At 44.4% G+C, this 18,955-nt stretch overlaps 2 protein-coding genes across 14 annotated transcripts in view; both read right to left on the bottom strand.

Moving 5' to 3' along the window:
* The window catches only part of ARMC9 (armadillo repeat containing 9), a 57,176-nt gene extending 49,163 nt beyond the window's left edge, over positions 1-8,013 (bottom strand). For 9 of the 13 annotated variants that reach the window (XM_077785695.2, XM_077785696.2, XM_077785698.2 and 6 more), the window contains exons 1-7: positions 7,966-8,013; positions 6,845-6,932; positions 6,188-6,307; positions 5,539-5,709; positions 4,428-4,583; positions 2,431-2,523; positions 1,786-1,810 (exon numbers count right to left, since the gene is read on the bottom strand). In XM_077785695.2, coding sequence (XP_077641821.2) covers positions 1,786-1,810; positions 2,431-2,523; positions 4,428-4,583; positions 5,539-5,709; positions 6,188-6,307; positions 6,845-6,895 — 616 coding nt within the window. In that variant the 5' untranslated portion in view covers positions 6,896-6,932; positions 7,966-8,013. Of the gene's footprint in view, positions 1-1,785; positions 1,811-2,430; positions 2,524-4,427; positions 4,584-5,538; positions 5,710-6,187; positions 6,308-6,844; positions 6,933-7,100; positions 7,234-7,965 lie in introns of those variants that run through there. The other 4 variants (XM_085587889.1, XM_085587890.1, XM_085587892.1 and 1 more) reach the window with 2 other exon arrangements.
* Positions 8,014-14,641: 6,628 nt separating this feature from the next.
* The window catches only part of PSMD1 (proteasome 26S subunit, non-ATPase 1), a 63,480-nt gene continuing 59,166 nt past the window's right edge, over positions 14,642-18,955 (bottom strand). The window contains exons 23-25 of the mRNA XM_021544442.4: positions 17,640-17,786; positions 15,677-15,831; positions 14,642-14,861 (exon numbers count right to left, since the gene is read on the bottom strand). Coding sequence (XP_021400117.3) covers positions 15,685-15,831; positions 17,640-17,786 — 294 coding nt within the window. The 3' untranslated portion in view covers positions 14,642-14,861; positions 15,677-15,684. The remainder of the gene's footprint in view (positions 14,862-15,676; positions 15,832-17,639; positions 17,787-18,955) is intronic.

Raw genomic sequence — 18,955 nt, 5'->3', positions numbered from 1 at the left:
ATTTGTAAGGAAGCAGTAAAGGGAACAACAGCTGAACACACTTCCAAATACTTCGTTCCCTCAGTTCCTGTTAGCAGAGATGACACAAAGAAGGTCTGAAGCTCTCTGTGCAAGATGCCAGCCACTCTGCAATTTTTTCCTTTCCAGCCAAACTGGAAACATGGGAGAACTGTAAATTAAGCACAACTGCCACAGAAATAGCTTTGGAAATCATACAGGAACCGAAATGTTTCAGCAAATGGGTAAGAAGCCAGACTGTAGCAGGTAAATCAGGCAAGGTAAACACACTGAACACTCCAGGACACCCTCAAAAGCTCCACCCTACCCAAACTTGAAGTACTTCAGCATGTCAGACTGATGACTGGCAAGTATTTTCAAAAGGCTGTTTTCAGGACTCTGCCATACTGCTCTTCATTCATGTGTTGCCTATAAATTTCCTTTGCATTTCCCCTTCACTGATACAAGTAAATATTCTCCAGCAGCGAGTAAATGCTGTGGATCCCATGTGACGTGAGCAGGATACTGCAAAAATAACCTCTTGGATCAATAACCTTCATATGAGACAGTCCTCAAGTAACCTTTATGAAAAATCCAAATTGACTCAACCTCCAAGGCACATAACAAATCTGCAAATTCAGGCTGACCTGCATGAATTGAATTCCATGACAGTCCCTGCACAAAGCACAGAACCTGCCCAAATTAAAACTAATTAGCCCCCAAATAAATCAGGTACAATTGCGTAGTTATTTCTTTTTAATAAGAGCATGGGGTTATTGCCTTCAGGAAAGTCCTCCACAAGGAAAAAGTGTAACTCCTGGAAAATAAAAATCCAAGAGACATTTCTATTATTCAGTGAAAGTCTAATGCAACAACACAAAGCATAAAATAACAAAGAAAACACATAGAACTCACTCTGGAAAAATATCTAACCTTCTGCCTAATTCAATCTACAAAAAGTAAATCCTCGTGATAAGCCTACAGATAAAATAACTCAAGAGGAAGAATAATTTTAAGAATCCAACTGGTCAGCTATAAATCCCTAACTAGAAAGTGTATGCAGAAAATCAAGTGAAAAAAGTCAATGAAGGGTAATTGGAAACCTAAGTTCTATTTATTGAACCGATTTTTAAAAGGCACATGTTTCAAGTGTTACCATCATCTAACAGGATTCTGTGCTGAAATTATTATTTCTAAAGGGCCACAACTCACACACACATATGAAAGTGTGTAGAAACAGCTTACCTCAAAACGCAACACATCAGCCAGTCACACTTAAATGAACACATTCTTATGCAGGATATACTAATATGCACTATTTTAGGAGGTACTATTTAAGCAAAATGAGTAAATAGGAACAAAAATCAACTTTGTCTAAGATCATCAAACAGTCATCAGAACAACTGAATGAGACATAAAACCTGGAAGCAAGGGAAAGGCATCTGAGGCAACTTACTTTCATCAGAACTAGAAAAGGAAAGCTGGTATGCACTTTGTATGGAGTTCTCCATTTGTTTTTACCATGTTTCAAAACAGAATAGATGTTTAATACAAATCCCACTGCTAGGCCCTTTCCCATTTCTAGTCATACTTATTGATACTTATTGACTGCTTGAACCTTACTGAGCTTGAAAAGCTATCCATAGCTATCACCAAAGCTGGGGTCTGGATTTCCATGGACTTTCTGCTATGCATCATTGCCTTCCCCACCCCTGCAGGTAAACCTCCCAGTACTTTCACAGCCCCTGACAATTTTACAGAACATCCTTACCACAGTCCAGTACTTACCTTTGTTGCACTGTCCACTCTCCTGCTGCATGAGTAAAAGCAGATCAGGAAAATGTGCATATTTTCATTGTTTGTTCCAGAGACTCAGAATGAGAACCTCAAGCAAGCCAGATATTCCTGCTATCCCAGCCAACAGCAAGTGCCTCATGCTCTACAGAATACATAAATTAACAATAAATACATAAAAACCTCGCAAGTGCACAACTCACAATGTTGCCTAGGGATCTGAGATCTTTCACTGACCTATCAGTGACCAAATAATTTCTAGAACCCTTAAAAGCCCTGGAAAACTCTCAGCTAGTCCCTGAAATGGCTAATTGAAAAGACTAACAGCTTTAGAAATGCTAAGAAAGAAGTCAGGTCAGGTTGGTGTCTTTGGGTATCCTGTATTTACACATGTAAACTAAGAATGCTCACATGATAAGCATGTAGGTTCATATGGATCTGTACATGGTCTTTATATGACTTTTTCAAAAGTTTATTTTTGAATGTGGAATATAAACACTGTTTCCTGTCATAAAAAACACCAAACTGCCATATTACTGCAATTCTGCAATAAATCTTAGCAGCACACTCTTGCAATAAATTATACTGCCTCTTTACAGGATTTCTAATTATCTGCAAAGTGTTTTCTTAGAAGGATACAAATATAGTGAGAAGCCGAGGAGTCTGTCTGGCTTTGAGAGCCAGAGACAGGAACGTTTCTAATCTTGTCCTTAAATCCAGTGTCCAAGAATCCTTGAAAAGAAAAACAAATAGTGACAGTTGTTCACCAAATATGTTCACTCTGCAGAAAGTACTACTTGGACCACAACAACTTCCCACTAGCAAACAAGGCAGCCAGCACTGGATTTAAAAGGTTTTCCCTTCACTGTTACTGACATGAATGTGTTTGCTCACTCCCCATGAAAGCATACAGAAGTCAGAGGGGAGTTCAGTATTATTTCTAGATAAGAGTTCTAGAAACACAGTGTATCTTTATTTAAAGTACAAAACTGTCACATGGTTTGATAGTTTGTTTATACACATAACACCTGCCCTGAAAGTAAAAGCACCTTTAAAAGACAGGCAACTTAAGAAAAGGATAAAAAATTATTTTCACATGTATTAAATAGCACACAAAATTTGTAATTTTGCACTGCTCAGTTTTCATCTTTTGCTCCTAAAAAGATCTGGGAATTACAAGTTTTGTCCATAACTACTGCAAGCATCATGACATGACACTGGTGGGTATAATGTTTCTAAAATAAGGATTTGGAGAAAACCGGCCAATGCAGGAAAAATAGACCAGCAGAACAGACCAAGAGCATTAACTGGAATGCTGTCCTCTGCTTGACATAGTGTCTCATACACACAAGAAAATAACAGTTAAGGAAAAAAGTCAAACTACAACTAGGAATCCACCAAACACTCATGTCTTGTATTTCAAGCCTTCAGTGAAGTTGGTTTCTGCCTGAGAAAAAGCCAGCCAATGAAAAAAAGCTCTGCTTCCAACAAGTACCAGGAGCTCCCTAAATTTACTGCTGTATACATATATATAGCAAGCTGTTCTCTCAGCTCAGATTTGCCCTTATTTCACCATACTGGAGAGTGTACAGAATTGACTTGTTGCATTTACCAACTCAGTATCCAGACAGTGGTGTACCACAGCAGGCTGTATGTTACCAAAGGAACCTTGTCTCCTACAGAGAGGAGGGCAAATGATTTTCCAAGATGCATTACACAAACTGACAGGAACTCCAGCTATATAAAGCATCAGATGCCTGAGAAAAATGTATGCCATAAGAACTCTGCTTTGTAAACTAGTGACTCACTGCTGCTCTTTCTCAAACATAAAACAATCTGTGTTTCAACACTAACATGGAATGAGTTGAACAATTCCCACAAGAAAATATGACTGAGTGTGCACTAAGCTTGGACACTGGGTTACTCAGAATAAACCTGTGGATCTCAGATAACACATTAAAAAAATGATGCTAAGTATAATTAAAAAAGAGTAGTCATAGTCCATCTTTGAGGTCAACCAGTCTATCTCATTATTTTTTGCTAGTCCCAAAGGAAAATGGCAGGATATGCCTTTTTTTGGTGTTAAACTGGAGCTCCTCATCAACTGGTACATCTGAAGTCAGCCCTAAGGCAAATATCACTGAAGCTTTGATTTGGTATCAAAAGCAGAATAGCAACAATGCAGGCTGAAAACATCTCCTTGCACCAGAGTGGCTGCCCACAGCTGCTCAGCCAGGCCAGCACAACTGTCCACATGGCCAGGGAAGCATTCAGAGCAAATAACTCTAAAAAATACTACACATGCTTTACAAACAAATTAGTGCAGATATGTGTACATGGCAGCTGTTTACACACACATTCACAGGTAAGAAAGCAATTCCTTGATCCAGTCCTAGTGCAGGCACACAACCAGACATTTCCAGCACAACACAGAAGCTGAGGTGCAGTTTTGCAGTGCAGGAGCAAGCCACCAGCAGGTGAAACGGTGGTTGTACCTTCCCCACAGGTATTGCCAGCAATACTTTGGAACATCAAACCACAGCTCTGGAAGTCATATCCTAACCATCCACCCACATGTTGTGCAGAGTGCTCAGTGTAAGTCACCACAAAACCATCTCTGCAACACAGATACTTACCTGGAAAAGTTCTTTAAATGAAGGATGTACCATGGGGTTTGGAACAAATGGCAAAGCATAGAAGGGAAGAAACTCTGTAGTCTGGCTCAGTGCAGCTCCTTTTGTTTCCAAGTATGCCTTGAAATAAGCAATCCTTTCATCAAGTTCAGCTTTGTCCTAAGAAATAAAGCAGCAGATTTAATTTAGAAAACTACCATTCTGAATGAACTGTAAAGCTGGCAAATAAAAGACGAGACACAAGTATATTAACCAAGTTTGAAATTCCAGAGTATTTCTTATCTAAGAACCAGTACTTATTTAACTAGAGAAGATATTGTATGTTTTCACCAAACATAAAAGAAAATGTAAACCAATGCTGTTGTTACTCTCATCCAGGTCCAAAGAAAGAAGAGACAGACAACTGCTTTTTGAATGTAAATTATTCCTGTTCACTTTAGGCTAGATTTTTAAAGAAAAATACCATTGCTACACTCAGGGCAGAGAGAAAACACATACACATACTTTAGACATGCTTTATTTCAGTGGTAAGTGCAGTGGGAACTGGAGCTGGCACCCAGAACAGAACAAAAGCTCCGTAGAGGCTGGAAAACAGACTGCAGGCATCCAAATACTCTTGTAGTAGCTGACAGGAGAAGGCCAGGAGCTATTAAGTCCTGGCTAATGTGGCTGAGTCCAGACTACTTAATGTCTCTTCATCATAAAAGCCCCATGTAATAGAGATTTTGTTTTATAACATCTTGGAATTTTTATTTCTCAGCATGATATATTGAGCTGGTCAAAACTGAGCTTTCCCATTTAATCAGAAATTATCATATTTCAACTCACAGCTTCAGTTCAAACTCTGAGCAAATAAATGTTTTAAGAATCTGCTATGACCTACAATTACAAGTGTGAAAGTATTGTTATTTTGGTATTTTCCAAGTTGAAATACTTCAGGAACTTTGGGATAACAATACAAAGGATCTGGCTGAACTAAATGCAGACTGTGGCCAAAACTGGATACATATTCTTGGAATGATTCATAGAAAATACCCCATTCTCATCCAGAGACAAATAAATGAAGTAGAACAAACAGCAGCAATCTGAGGTTCGAATTGTGAATTAAACTTACAGGTTTTCCCATATTTTGTTTCAAGAGGAAGGTGGCAAAGTAGATGTGGAGATAGAACTCCAGGTTCTGAGCAACTGGATCACTGTCATGGACTGAAGACAAAATATGCTCCTCCCAGAGCTGGAAGAAAACTTTCTGATCACCATCTTCAAATGCTGTAAGCATTCCTTCCTGTGAGAGGGAAATGCATCAAGTGAAAACCCAAGCACAGAACAGGCAGTTCTCAGCAGTAGGTTAGTGAACGAATTCCAGTTCCATCTGAACACTTCCAATCAAAAGTTTTATTCAAAAATGCTCCACCATTCAGTGACCACCCAAATATTCTTTCTTCATGTATCTTTAGCATCTTTGAGAGCCTGAATCAACCATGAATACAAGAAGCAAAGCCCAAATTTTCAAGCATATCAGTAAAAACTTAAAGTAGTGTAAATCAAAACTACTGCCTTGAGTTCAAAATGACTGCAGTTGTTAAAAAAAAAAGTAACCCCAACCCCAAACTTGAAGGTTTCTATACTGGAAGAAAACTGCCAGGGGATTTCTTTAAATAATCAAGAATCTGTTCAGCCAATTCACTACTGTAATAGCTCACAGGGTGGTTAGTGACCTCTGTTTTCATTATTACTCAAAGTAAGTGTAAATGATGCATTACCTGAACAGGCAATGAATCTTCTGAGGAAAGATCTGCTGGTTTAGGTAGTGGCTTCCCTTTTATTTTACATTCCTGTTTAAATACTTTCACTGTTTCTTTAAATCCGGCAAAATCCAAATACTGCAAGATAAAAACATAGAGGGACAACATTTGTTAGATGATTAATGCTTCAGTAAATGATCAATCCTTTTTTTAGGTGATTAATGCTTCAATGAATGGCCCGTGAAATGCCAAAGTTTCTCTGCAGGATGATCTACAAATGCAAAGACTGCAAAGTGATAAACGAAGAACTGACACCTCATGGTAGGAAAATACTGTCTCTAAATTTTCTCCTGCATCCTAGAGACAACTGAGTACACCATCTCTGAAAGAATAATGCTTCTTGGTTTAGCCAGTAATTTAAATCAACCAAGAAGAAAATTTACTGCTGGCATTTAATGGACATTGAGCCTTTTGAACTGACAGAGCATGACAGGAGTCAGCACAATTTCAGAGTGTAGAAAAACTCATGCAGATAAATAACTCCAGAATCCAGACCTCAGTTACAAGGCCTGGCTCTGAATGCAAACACTGAGAAATCTTGCCTTGCAAGAATGACTAAAAAAAAAAAAAAAAAAAAAAAAAAAAAAAAAAAAAAAAAAAGGAGAGAAAACCAACCTCTTTCACTAGGCCAAGTAATTCAGCTTCATATGTTAAAACATCACCCATTCCTAAGGGCTGCTGCTACTTCTCATCACCGATAAAGCTGGAAAATGGCAAAGAAGGGGGTGTTGGTGCACAGCACAGGGCTCACACAGCACAGCCCTTCAGCCCCGGCATCTCCAGAGGGCATGACAAGACACAGGCAGACAGACAGACACAGACATACACACAGATACCACAGGCAACCACGCTCTACCTGCCCCACTCTCACCTGCAGCACATCCCACTGCCTCACATCCTCCCTGTCCCATCCCTCCTGCCCCACATTCTCCCTTGCTCCAGTCCCACCCCTCCCACATTCCCACCCGCCCCAATTCCCCCTCTCCCTCAATTCCCCCCTGCCCCATTCCCCCTATCCCCAACTCCCACTTGCCCATTCCCCGTCCCTCCCCCATTCCCACGTGTCCCGATCCCCCCGTCCATTCCCACGTGCCCCATTCCCATGTCTCCCCAGGTGTCCCAATCCCACCTGTCCAATTCCTCCCTGTCCCCCATGCCCACCTGTCCCCCATTCCCCCTGTCCCAATCCCTCTTGTCCCCTATTCCCCCCTGTCCCCCATTCCCCCTGTCCCAATCCCTCTTGTCCCATTCCCCCTGTCCCAATCCCTCTTGTCCCCTATTCCCACCTGTCCCCCATTCCCCCCTGTCCCCCATTCCCCCTGTCCCAATCCCTCTTGGCCCCTATTCCCACCTGTCCCCCATTCCCCCTGTCCCTATTCCCACCTGTCCCCCATTCCCCCCTGTCCCCCATTCCCCCTGTCCCAATCCCCCCTGTCCCATTCCCCCCTGTCCCAATCCCCCCTGTCCCATTCCCCCCTGTCCCCCATTCCCACCTGTCCCCCATTCCCCCTGTCCCCCATTCCCCCCTGTCCCAATCCCTCTTGTCCCCTATTCCCACCTGTCCCCCATTCCCCCTGTCCCCATCCCTCTTGTCCCCTATTCCCCCCTGTCCCCCATTCCCCCTGTCCCCCATTCCCCCTGTCCCAATCCCTCTTGGCCCCTATTCCCACCTGTCCCCCATTCCCCCCTGTCCCCCATTCCCCCCTGTCCCAATCCCTCTTGTCCCCTATTCCCACCTGTCCCTCCCTCCCCTCAGTCGCCGCCGGTGTCGCCCCGGCAACCGCGGCCCCGCCCGCGCGCGTCACGCGCACGTGACCGCTGTCAGCCAATCGGCAGCCGGGCCCGGCGGTCCCGCGGCGGTCGCGCGGGCAGCGCCCCCTGTCGCGCGGCGGGCGGAGCGGCCTGAGGGGCTCGGGGCGGGCCCGGGCCGGGGCCGGGCGGGACGAGCGGCCCCGGCAGCGGCTGTCATGCCCCGCCCGGGCCGGGAAAAGCCCTCCCGCCTGGAAGTTTCGTTTGAAAGAGATGCCGGGCGAGGACGGCGGGAGGCGGCTCAGCTCCGGCCTTGGCGCGGTGGATGAGCCGCGCCAGGTCCGCGCTGTCCTTACCTTACCTGATGGAAGCGCCACCAAAGCAAAGGGAAGGATTGGCCAAACCCCTTAGCGGGTCTCTGTCCCTTTTTTAATTAACAGTGCTAATGAACGTTTCCCCATTAACATTTCCAGCAAACTAACTCTATGCTATAAGACAACATAGTATGATGGGTTAGGTGCTGCCCAGGGCCTCGGTCCCAGTTCCTAGTCTTGTGTTCCACCAAAAGGACCCATTCTTCTGCATCTCCCACAACCAGACACTGCACAGCACCCTCTTCGCTCCTTTAAGAGTCTAAAGCGGAAACCCTAACCTGGAATTCCTAGGAAGCACATCAAACTGTTCAGAAAGGACCCTGGAATTCCAGCCCATAAGCCCTACAAATCTCTCTGCAATGCCTAGAAAGAGCAAAGATATACCAGGAAAGCACAAAGAAATTTTCAGTGATGGCCTAGAGTCCACTCTGAGTTCCTAAAAAGCCTGCTTAAAATCCACATAAAGCCCATTGAAATTTCTAGAAGGCCCATGGATATTTTATAGAGAGCACCAGGGAATTCCTAGGAAGCAACAGGAAATTTCTGTTCTAAGTTAGTTTGTGTTCTCATTGCTCCCGGGATGTATGACAATTAGCATTCGAATTAGCTTTCGAGTTGCTTTGAGCACTGTTAAGTGGTTAGGATGATGATGACTGAGCTGGCAACTGGGATTTCTGGGTTTGGAAGTTTCTATACTAAACACCAAATTTATATCTATATAGAAAACATAGCGTTTATACACCCCAAACATCTAAAAACATAAACAGTGGATATATTCTGTATTTAGAGGGAGTATCTCTGTACCAGAGGTTTCATCTTTCTGTTCCCTACACTCTTTCAGAGATCCCGCAATAGCAAAACTTTATTATTAATGTTGAGGTTTTCCCTGCTTCAGCCTATCAGGGACTTGGCTCATCCCTGGGGGAGGAAGGACTGGGTCCCTTGGCCATTTGTAGCCCTCTCACCCCCACTGAGTGCAGCCTTCAGGATCCTTGCTCCAGACAAAGGGATGCCACGAGGCTGTGAACTCCTGTTTGTCACCTGTGCTTTTAACTTTTCAAAGAAGTGAAAGACTCACCTTAGAGAGTGGCTTCAAGGTTTTGAAGTGGACCGGCTGCACTTTCCCCTGTGTTCCCTCTCACCTGCTTTGTTTTGGTGATGATCAGTCACTGCCCATGGCCAAAAGAAAGTCTCATTTTTCAGGCTGATGTGCATCCAGCTGGCTTTCTCCAGAACTGACATTGTGCCCTGGGCAGGATGGTGGCAAGGGCTGTGTGGGATCTTGGCTTTGCTTGATGTATTTTTTTTTGTGCATCTTCTCCTCACATTCTTGCAGAATTTCTCCTCCAGTGAGCAGACAAGGCTGCTATGCCTTTTGTCATGCTCCTGAGCTTCTTAGGGAAGGACACTTTCAGGGAGGTGCTGCCCAAGGAAGGGAACATCCACTGCTGGCCAGCACCTGGGCTAAGATCAGGAAGATGCAATGCTTGTGCCTCAAACCTGAAAAGCGGGACCCCACTGTCCTGTGTATCCAAAGAAAGACATTCATCATCACCTGGGGCATCAGCCCAGCTCCACAGTTTGGATTTTCCTTGGGGCAGGTGTCACTGCCATCTCTGCCTAGGGGTTGAGCATTCCTGGGCCACTGGCTCTCCCAGCTGCAGATCCCATACTGGATCAGAACCTGTTGCTTGATTTGAAAAGAGAAGGCTGTTCTCTGTGCCCAAGTGGAAGATTTTTGCAAGAAATTTCTTCTTGCAGTAGCCTTTCCAAATGGTTGCATTAAAAACAAAAGCAAGCAGGGAAGAGAGGAGAATTTTACGAAACTTAAACATGCTGTTATTTTCTGTGTCATACTTCAGCTCTTAATTGCCAAAAATATTTTAGTTTGGATTTTCAATTTATACTTTGAAGGAGATTTGAGGCAATAAATAAATAGGAAGTTATTTGAGATTTTAGTCGATGACGTGTTGTTGTTGGTTGGGTTGGAGCACAGACTGGCTGGAGGGCAGAGGGGTTTTCTTGGACCCATGTCCTGTGCTGAGGCAGCTGAGATGCGGCTCACACACAGAATTACACAGCAACACTTCCCCAGGGCCCTCTGCTCAGAAAATCAAGGCAATGGGATTGCAAAACCGCTCTGCTCTCCCCAGCATCAGGCTGCCATAAAGCTGCTTTGTCTCCATGGGATGGGTCTTGTTTGGTTTCTGCTGAGCCTCAGGTTTCAGCTCTCCTCTGCCTCAGCCCAGGAGGATTCAGTGAGCTTGTGTCAGGTTATTTATATCACACCATTCTTCAGTAATTTCCTGTCCAAGTCCTGACCAGGAGAGGCACAACAGAGACTTTGATTCTGTGTCCTGGGATGCATTAAGGAGGTACAGGGTAAACTCAGCTCTCCTTAAGATCCAGAAACCTCTTGGCCTGCTCAATGCAGAGCAGAGAGGGAGGAGGGACTGGCTGGTGGATGCCCAAAAATCTCCTTTCAGCTGCACTGCAAATAGTGAAAGAGGTTCCCAGGCACCTGCATTCTGAGCTCAGCCTATTCCCCTTCCATGTCAGCCCCCCATGTGTCTCAACTGCTCCCTGGAGGAGATGCTGCTTTCTCCAACCTCTGCAAAACATTCTTGCTGCTGCCACCACCCTGGTGTGGAAGGAAGGAGTCCTCCAGCACTTTTTCTGTTGCTTAATCCCAACAAAACAGCTGATGGTACTTTTCCAGCAGAGATCACCCTTCAGAGATTCCCTACAGGAAAAGAGCTGACATCCAGGGGGGATGGACTGCTTTTTTGAGGCTGGGGGTGCCTCTGTTGGGAATGACATCAGCTCAGAGCCTCCAGCCCAAAAGGGGCCCCAGCTGGGCTCTCTGGCATGTGCTCACCTCACACATGGGTCATTAAGCTCCCAACCAAGGCAAATACCAATGTGTGAGAGAGCTGGTTTTCAGTAACAGCAAGGCATTCCAGCCAAAAATGGCAGGAGGCTGGGAGAAAGGAAGAGCTAGAGATGCTCCATTAGAGAAAAAAGAAAACAAACAAAATAGTCTGGGAACTGGGTGCACAGAAACAGCAGGGCAGAGAGATTCATCAAGAGAAACATCTCCAGTCCCAGCGGGCCTCATTGTCCTCATCACACCAGCACAGCTTTGGTGCTGCCACCAACACAGACTAATCAAACCTGACCAATGCCACCAATACAGACCAATGGTCAGCTGCCCAGCCACTCAGGAGGAAACTACAAAACCTCCAGGCCTGCAAGAGAAGCAAGCATCAGGTTTCATCTGTGAAGGAGCCCATGAACATCTCTGTCCAATGTAGATGTTTCCAGAAAATTATTTTCAGCTGCTTCTTGTCCACCCCTGAACCCCAGATTTCATGCTTAAGCTAAGAATAAAAAAAGAGCTTGATGTGAGGTTAAAGTAAACAGAGACTATGCCCAGCCCTGCAGCCCTCCCTCCTCTGGGAGGGCATGGTGGGGAGACAAAAAGTTAATCTATCTTGGTTCTCATTGACATGGAATGGAAAAAAACAATGACATGGGAGAGCCACCATAAAACTGAGAACAAAGACACTGCACCAATATTTCAGGCCCTTTTTCCTTCACTCTGAAGGGGAAAAATTTTGCTCCTTGCTTCATCCCTTACAGGTTATCTTGGGAGGAGCAATGTCCCCATAATTTCTGCTGATAATTAACCTTGTCTGTGCAGCCATTCTTCCCTGGGTCACCAGAGCAGCTATTTATACCCTTGGCCAGGGATGCTATTGCCACCAAACCACTGTCCTTCCCCTTGGCCAACCCTGCACCAAGGCAGTGGGCAGCACGCCCAGGGTGTCCTCCCAGTCACTCTGCCCTGCTCCCCCGGACCTGCTTCGCCTCGATCCTTACTGTGTAAACCCTCCTGTTCCCATTTTCTGTTCATGCTCTGCAAACACAAAGAAAAATCCCCAAAAATACACATTGCTTAGCCAAACCCTGTCAGGCAGCAGGGCCCACCAGACCAAGTGCACTGGGCATAGATGTCCGGGATTAGTCTTGAGTCACCTCTCTGCCATATGTGGCAGAGATTCCCCAGTGGCAGAGACACTGACAGCTCACCTGGCACCTGCACAGGTATTCTTTTTAATCAAAACCCAGAGCTTTAGCTGTGTCACTAGTGCCAGGAATTGGAAGATGGAGCTCAAAATAAAACTTCGTATCTGGGCTGCTGCCAGCTGGAACGTTTGCCCACACAGAACAGGATTTCAGAGGCTAAGTCAAGCCAGTTCCAGAGGCTGGGGCAGTATCTCTTCGAAGGGAGGCTAAGGAAATGTCCAGGGTCTCCTGGAGGGACTCTGGGATCTGTCAGAGCAGCATGCTTTAGAAGTGATTTAATTTGCACAAGGGTTAATTGAGATGAAACCCATTCGTCAGGAGGGATAGAAGCTTCCCGTCACCCCGCCTCTCCCTCTGGCAAGGTCAGGAGTATTCAGGTCCAATTAGCCCCTGACAAACAATCAGGGCGGGTCCCTCCGCAGCATCCCCAGACAGGCCCAGGAGAGCAGCACTTCCTCAGCACTAATGAGGCACTGAAACGAATGACATTATTCAAAGCCTTGAGCCAGTCCTGCTGTTATTGGCTGCATCTGCCCGAGGGAAACTGGTCAGAACCCTTAGCACGGGGGCAGGATCCCACAGGTTTCCAGAGCCTTCTCAGGGGTTTTCTAGCACCTTTCCAGAAGATTTCTGGACATTTCCTGGCCATTTAATTGATGTTTTCCTAGTCTTTCTGGAGGTTTCCTGTTGTATCTCCAGAACATTCCTAGACTCTTCCTAGAGTCTAGAATCCTCTTAGGTCTGTATAAGCCTCTTTTGTTTCAACACTCACAGGTTGGCCATTTCCATATTTCCCAAGTGGTACCCTGGAAACTGAGCAAAGATCAGCACCTCATTCAAGCACCACATGACCACAGAGCAGCACCCTCAGCAGTCTGATTAGTAAACTGAGGAATTATGTAGAGATTAAAAAAAAAAATAAATTGCATGTGTGGGATCATTCTATAGTCTGGACATGTTTTGTAACACAAACTCTCAAAAGCATTCTGTCTGGAGTCTTTTGAGCACTGTCCTGTGAGGAAACAGCCTGAGCTACACACAAGTCTCATGAGACACGGACCAGCATCTTCCTGTCAAAGGAGGAAAAAACAGCAGCTGGGGGAGAAAACTAAAACAGTGGATGCTTTTCTATTACTGTTCTCAATCCTCCATTGGAAAACAGATCTGAATGATGCTGAGAACTGCAAGCTCTAACCAGTAACCTGAGACATTTCAACTTGAGGGACTTCTGCCTGAAGCCTAGGACTCAAAACTGGCTTTCAGTCCCACATCTGTGCTCAGTATTCTTTAGCTTTGCAGAGAACAAAGGCAGACTATCCCATGAGCTGTAGCAGCATTCAACAAAATAAACCATCTGCTGGAGAAGCTCCCAGGCACTACACGCAAAAATTATCTTCCATTATTACCAATGCATGTGAGATGGTGGTATGTTCACATGGATAAAATACTCTCCCCACACACAGATACAATAAAAACCTCATTCCATTTATATGCTGTTTCAAACAATGGAGCTTCACCCAGCATTTGCAGGGTGAAGCAGCAGACCAGGGCTGCAGTCTCTGGTTTTCTCCCGAGACACCCTTTGAAGTGTTACAGCCCAAAAGGTGAAGGGCCAGCTGGATAGTGAATGGTGGAGCACCATTCCTTCCTTCTGACTGCTCCTAATTCCATATCCCTGATTAAAATTCCCCCTTAGCTAATGATGCACATGAGTGTGACAAATTACATGTCTGGGTCCACTCCATCTAGGCCTACAATGTAACCTGCTCATATCAGCCATTTTGCTCATACTTGGTGAAAGCACACTCACAAAATAAAAGGGTTTCTATGAAACAAGGAGAAACATGCCCCTATTTCCCCATCATTAACATGCAGAGCCCTTTTGTCAGCCCCACACCATCACATGAATACCAGGATAAGCAAGGGGGAAGATCACGGAATCTGGAAGCAAACCTCATCTGTGCAGCTGCTGGCAAGCAGAGGCCTGCCCTCTGTGGCATCAGTGCTATGGCTGGGCTGCACCTGTGACCTTGATCAGCCTCAACAAGTGCAGAGGTGTGCACAGATCCTGATGATTGTACAAGAGGAGCAGTTAATCAAGCTCTGCTGGACAAGGATGCACAACTTGAGTTCAGTTTTTAACATCTGGGGAGAGCAAAAGTTGTTAGCTTCTTTTTTTTTTTTTTTTGTTTTAAGCAAGTTTTATGTCAAGAGTTTTTAATATATTTATTTGAAAACAAGGTTTTGTGAAAGAGTACACTAAATAGCATATATCTGTTCTTCAGCCATAAAACACGGACTATCAGCTTCAGCTCAGCACAGATTGGGGCTGCATGCACTGAACATCAGATCTCAATAGGAAGGTCTTCATGCCTCTCTTTCTGATATCAAGCATAATGTCTTCTTTAGATGACATGACCCTGGAGGAGGGAGAGAGAGAAACCAGAAAATTAAATGCATTTAATAAGGCTTCTCGTGGTTTGTCCCACACACTCACCCCAAGCCTGTCACTGACACAACATTTATAGTTTTTAGCAAGGAGTTTGTTTTCCTGCCCATCCACCAATTCAAGTGCATAATCTCTGCTCCTGGGAGCCCTGAGACATGCCAGCCCATATTTGGAAATAAAGCAAGTAGATTTCTGCCTCTCAGTGAGAAACTTGCACATCCATTCAGGCACTTTAACCAAGAAACCTGAGAACTGCACCATTTATTGCCTGAAACATATCTACTATTAGCATTATGTTTGGCTCAGAGAGCATCACAGAGCCCATGACTTTAAATTCTGCTAAGAACTGCTGGGAAGAAAAGGCAACTCCAGGAAGCAGAACAGTAGTTCTGTTTTGACAAATCCTGGCACCCTGAGGTCAAGTAGATGATGGCTTTGTTATGTAAACTATTTGCCCCTCTGGGACCATCTTTCAGGAGCTGACTAGTCCCTGTGACCCCTGCACTGCTCTCTGCCCAGCCAGGCTCTACTCAAGAGCAGTTAAACCTGCCAGATTAGAGGGCAGATCCAGTACAACTGGGTCAGGCCTGACCAAAAATAATGAACTTGTGGACTTCTAACCTGCCAAACTCTTGAAATTAGGACAGAGCTTGTTTCTAAATCTGCCACAGAAGCTGTCAAAGAGCTAAACCAAGAGTGCTGAGTGCTGGCAACTGATTCAGTTGGTACAAAGAGGCTTTTCATTCTCTGGGATTAAAAAAGGTGACTCTGCACACTACTCTGTACCTCAGGTCTTAATCATCAATGTATTCAAAGGGCTCTGGTGGTTCAGGTTCTTGCTCCTCTTCCTCAATCTTCGGACCATGAGCTGCCACAGGTTCAACCAGCTCCTCCATATCCTCACTGGTGTCCTTGAGGATGATGATGCCTCCAATGGAAAGCTGCAAGATAAGAGCCATGAGCATTTATAGCTGCTTGCCTCTGCCTCATGGTGGAGTGTTTGTGGCCACAGAGTCTAACCTAGGCCATATGAGATTCCTCAGCAGGATAGAGTTTCAGAGAGCAAAGCACCTGACACTCACCAGAATCTCTGCCTCTGATAACAGCATGGAAGAGGCAGAGTCTATCCAGGCTACTTTTTATATTTCTTCTATCTAGGTGTCAGTTCAATAGAAAGTGGCATCTGGATTCACAGCTTTACCCCATTCCCAGGCTGGGGCTTTCCAAATGAAAACTAATTGAACTGTAATTGTTTTATAAGGCTCATCTTTTCAGGTTTACAATACTTAGTGAAGCCTCTCTGTGTAGTTGCGTCCCAGGAGATTCTCTGAAACAGAGACTAATCTGATCATCAGTTTCTACAGAGTGAGGAATCCTATTAGCAGAAACTCACAAAAACAAAGCGGAATTAATTACAAAGATCACAACCAAACATCTTGGCAGGCTGAAGCACCTCTTGGAGTGAAACACAAAGCACACAGATGCAGTGCTGTGTCACGCCTGGCTGGGATCAGGGCTTTGGCCACAGCAGGATTTCAGGCTATAAACAGCATTTCAAAGAGGTCTTTTACTCTGGCATTCCCCAAAGCAGAGCAAAGGTCCAGAACGGCTCCATTCCAAGAGGCTCCCTGGTTACACACCCTAATCCCAGAAAAAACTGCACTGTTCTGTTCTCTTCAAAACCTATTTATGGGGCTTTAAGGCAGGAAACTCAACTCCCCCACCAAGGACTCTGCTTCTTTTGAAACTGAAGCAGACACATTTCAGTGAGTGGACCCTTAGTGGAACACACAGCAGATCTTCCCCATCCAAACAGCAGTTGGGTCACCTCGTTTTAAAGGGTAGAAACTAAAAAACTCTTCCACTGCTTTGCTAAAGGAGATATTTCAAAAGGGAACAGTGCACAGAGAATGCCAATGTGCTGATGGAATTCTAGGAAATCCATTTATTAAAAACATCACTATTTTCCAGGAAAAAGTATTACTACTACTGAACACCATTTTCCCATGCGTAATCCTGGAAATGGGATTAAATCAATCATATTATTTCTTGAACAAAAATAAAGGACAGAAGACTGACTCAGGAGACAGCTTATCAGATTTGCAATATATCTGAGCATCTCACAGAGAAGTTAGTTACTCCTTGGGCTGAGTGCTAAAAGACTTTCTTCATTCTCCATCTGACAATCACATGCTCTCTCTTCTCTGTTTACAGGACCTGAAGGAACTTTTCTAAAGCCAGATGTAACTCAACAGGAAATATGTTCAATGATAAAAACCCTCCATGTAGGTATAAATCCCACTGCAGGGTAATAAAGCTCCAGCACAAGTTCTGATGTATTTCACTGCTTTGACACTGAACTTGTACAACTCGTCAGCCTATTTTAAAGATCACGGCTCAGTCTTTATGTTCCCACCAATGTCATTAATACAAAGAGTATGTCGGATTGATTTTCATGCTGCACATTTCACACAGGTACAAGAGGAAAGAAAAATAAAGCAGCACTAGCATGGTGAAAAGGTTTGCAGCAGCTCTGACTTTCCCCAACTAGAAATGCATGTGATCATTTGCAGAGAGGGACATGTATAAAAGGAAATAAGACAATAGCAAAGCTGCAAATCTCTGCAGCACATTCCAGTGCTGCACCAGCTGTGAGTTCTCATGTACACACAGAACTACTGGGCCTTGCACACAAGCTCAGTACTGGGAATGCTCTGCCAAGCACATGGACTGGGAAGGTGACACGTACTGGTTTGAAAGGCTGGTACCGACAGCTCTCTGTCATAGTGAGAACTTTGAGCTGAGCAGGCATGACTCTGGCTGGGTTGTCCAAAAGCTGGAAGTTGGGTTCAGGCTCTTTTTTCTTTTCTTTTTCATCCTTCTTTTCATTCTCATCCTGTGGAGGGAGAAGAGAAGATCAACATGATTTCAGCAGTAACCTCTAACCTTTCACAGTTCAGCAGGGTAACGTACAGTCAGGCAGCAATTCCGAAGTGTGGTGAGAAACCATTCTTTTGCTGAGGAACATGCTAATATTTATTTATCAGCTGGCACAGAAGATGCCAGCGTGGATCTAAGTGCTCTTGACAAGGCAATGCCTCACTCTCAGCTGCAGATAAAAGCAAGTTTGGCAAGAGGTAGCAGTGGAACAGTTTAACCTCTGCTTTCCCTTTCTCCTACCTTTTCTGTAAACACACTCACCACTGTTTGTCACAACTGAAGATTCTTTTATATCATTACCAAGCATATGAAAACTGCCAAAAGCCACCCTTGTATTTTTGCAGCTATAAAGCTGTCACTGACATTTCACACTACTGGTAGTGACAGCAGTTCACCCAAAATGACTCGACCTCAGCAACTCTCTAGGGAATTACAGCGAATCCCTCCCTTATCAATGACTCAGCAGCTAGAGGCAAAAAGCAGAAGGAAAAAGACAAGTACCCTTTACATACTTTAAAAAGTGGGTCATTTTTTCCCTCTTGCTCAGAAACATTTGAATAGCAAACAAGAAAAAAAGCAGAAAAGATGGGAACAACCAATAGGAAACTATTGGGAACACCACTGAATGTATGGCACGTCCTGTAACAGCAGACTTGCTCTGGCACAGCAGCTGCTCATTGCTGTGCAGATCCCTTGGAATCTATGGATTACTAGTCATACAACAGGCATAAGAGGGAAACGGGAAAGCAATGATACCTCTAAAACATTAGGACAATAGCAAAACACTCAACTCAAACACAGCAGGTGGCAGCAAGCTCCCTGTTTACTATCCTCATTTTTCTGCTCAATTCAGCCAAAGAAACTTTGAAAAAATCTGGCCACACACATGAACACAACATGTGAACCCCTTCTAATACATTGCTTCCTCTCAACATCTGTACTTAAATGTAGCTTGTAGCAATTTTAGAAGAAATATACATCTATTCAACATTTTGCTTACTATATAGAACTGTAAGAATAATTCAAAGAAAAGGCAGTGTTTGGTGACAAGGAAGCTTGACAAAGGAGGACAAAACCAAAACCCAGAGATTATACCTTGAATGCATGAGATGATGAATTTCCTAG

Source organism: Lonchura striata, chromosome 9 (genome assembly GCF_050655825.1).
Source record: "Lonchura striata isolate lonStrDom1 chromosome 9, ASM5065582v1, whole genome shotgun sequence".
NCBI classification, from domain to species: Eukaryota; Metazoa; Chordata; class Aves; order Passeriformes; family Estrildidae; genus Lonchura; species Lonchura striata.
Note: the sequence above shows the minus strand (reverse complement) of the source record. Positions and strands in the feature narration are given on the sequence as shown.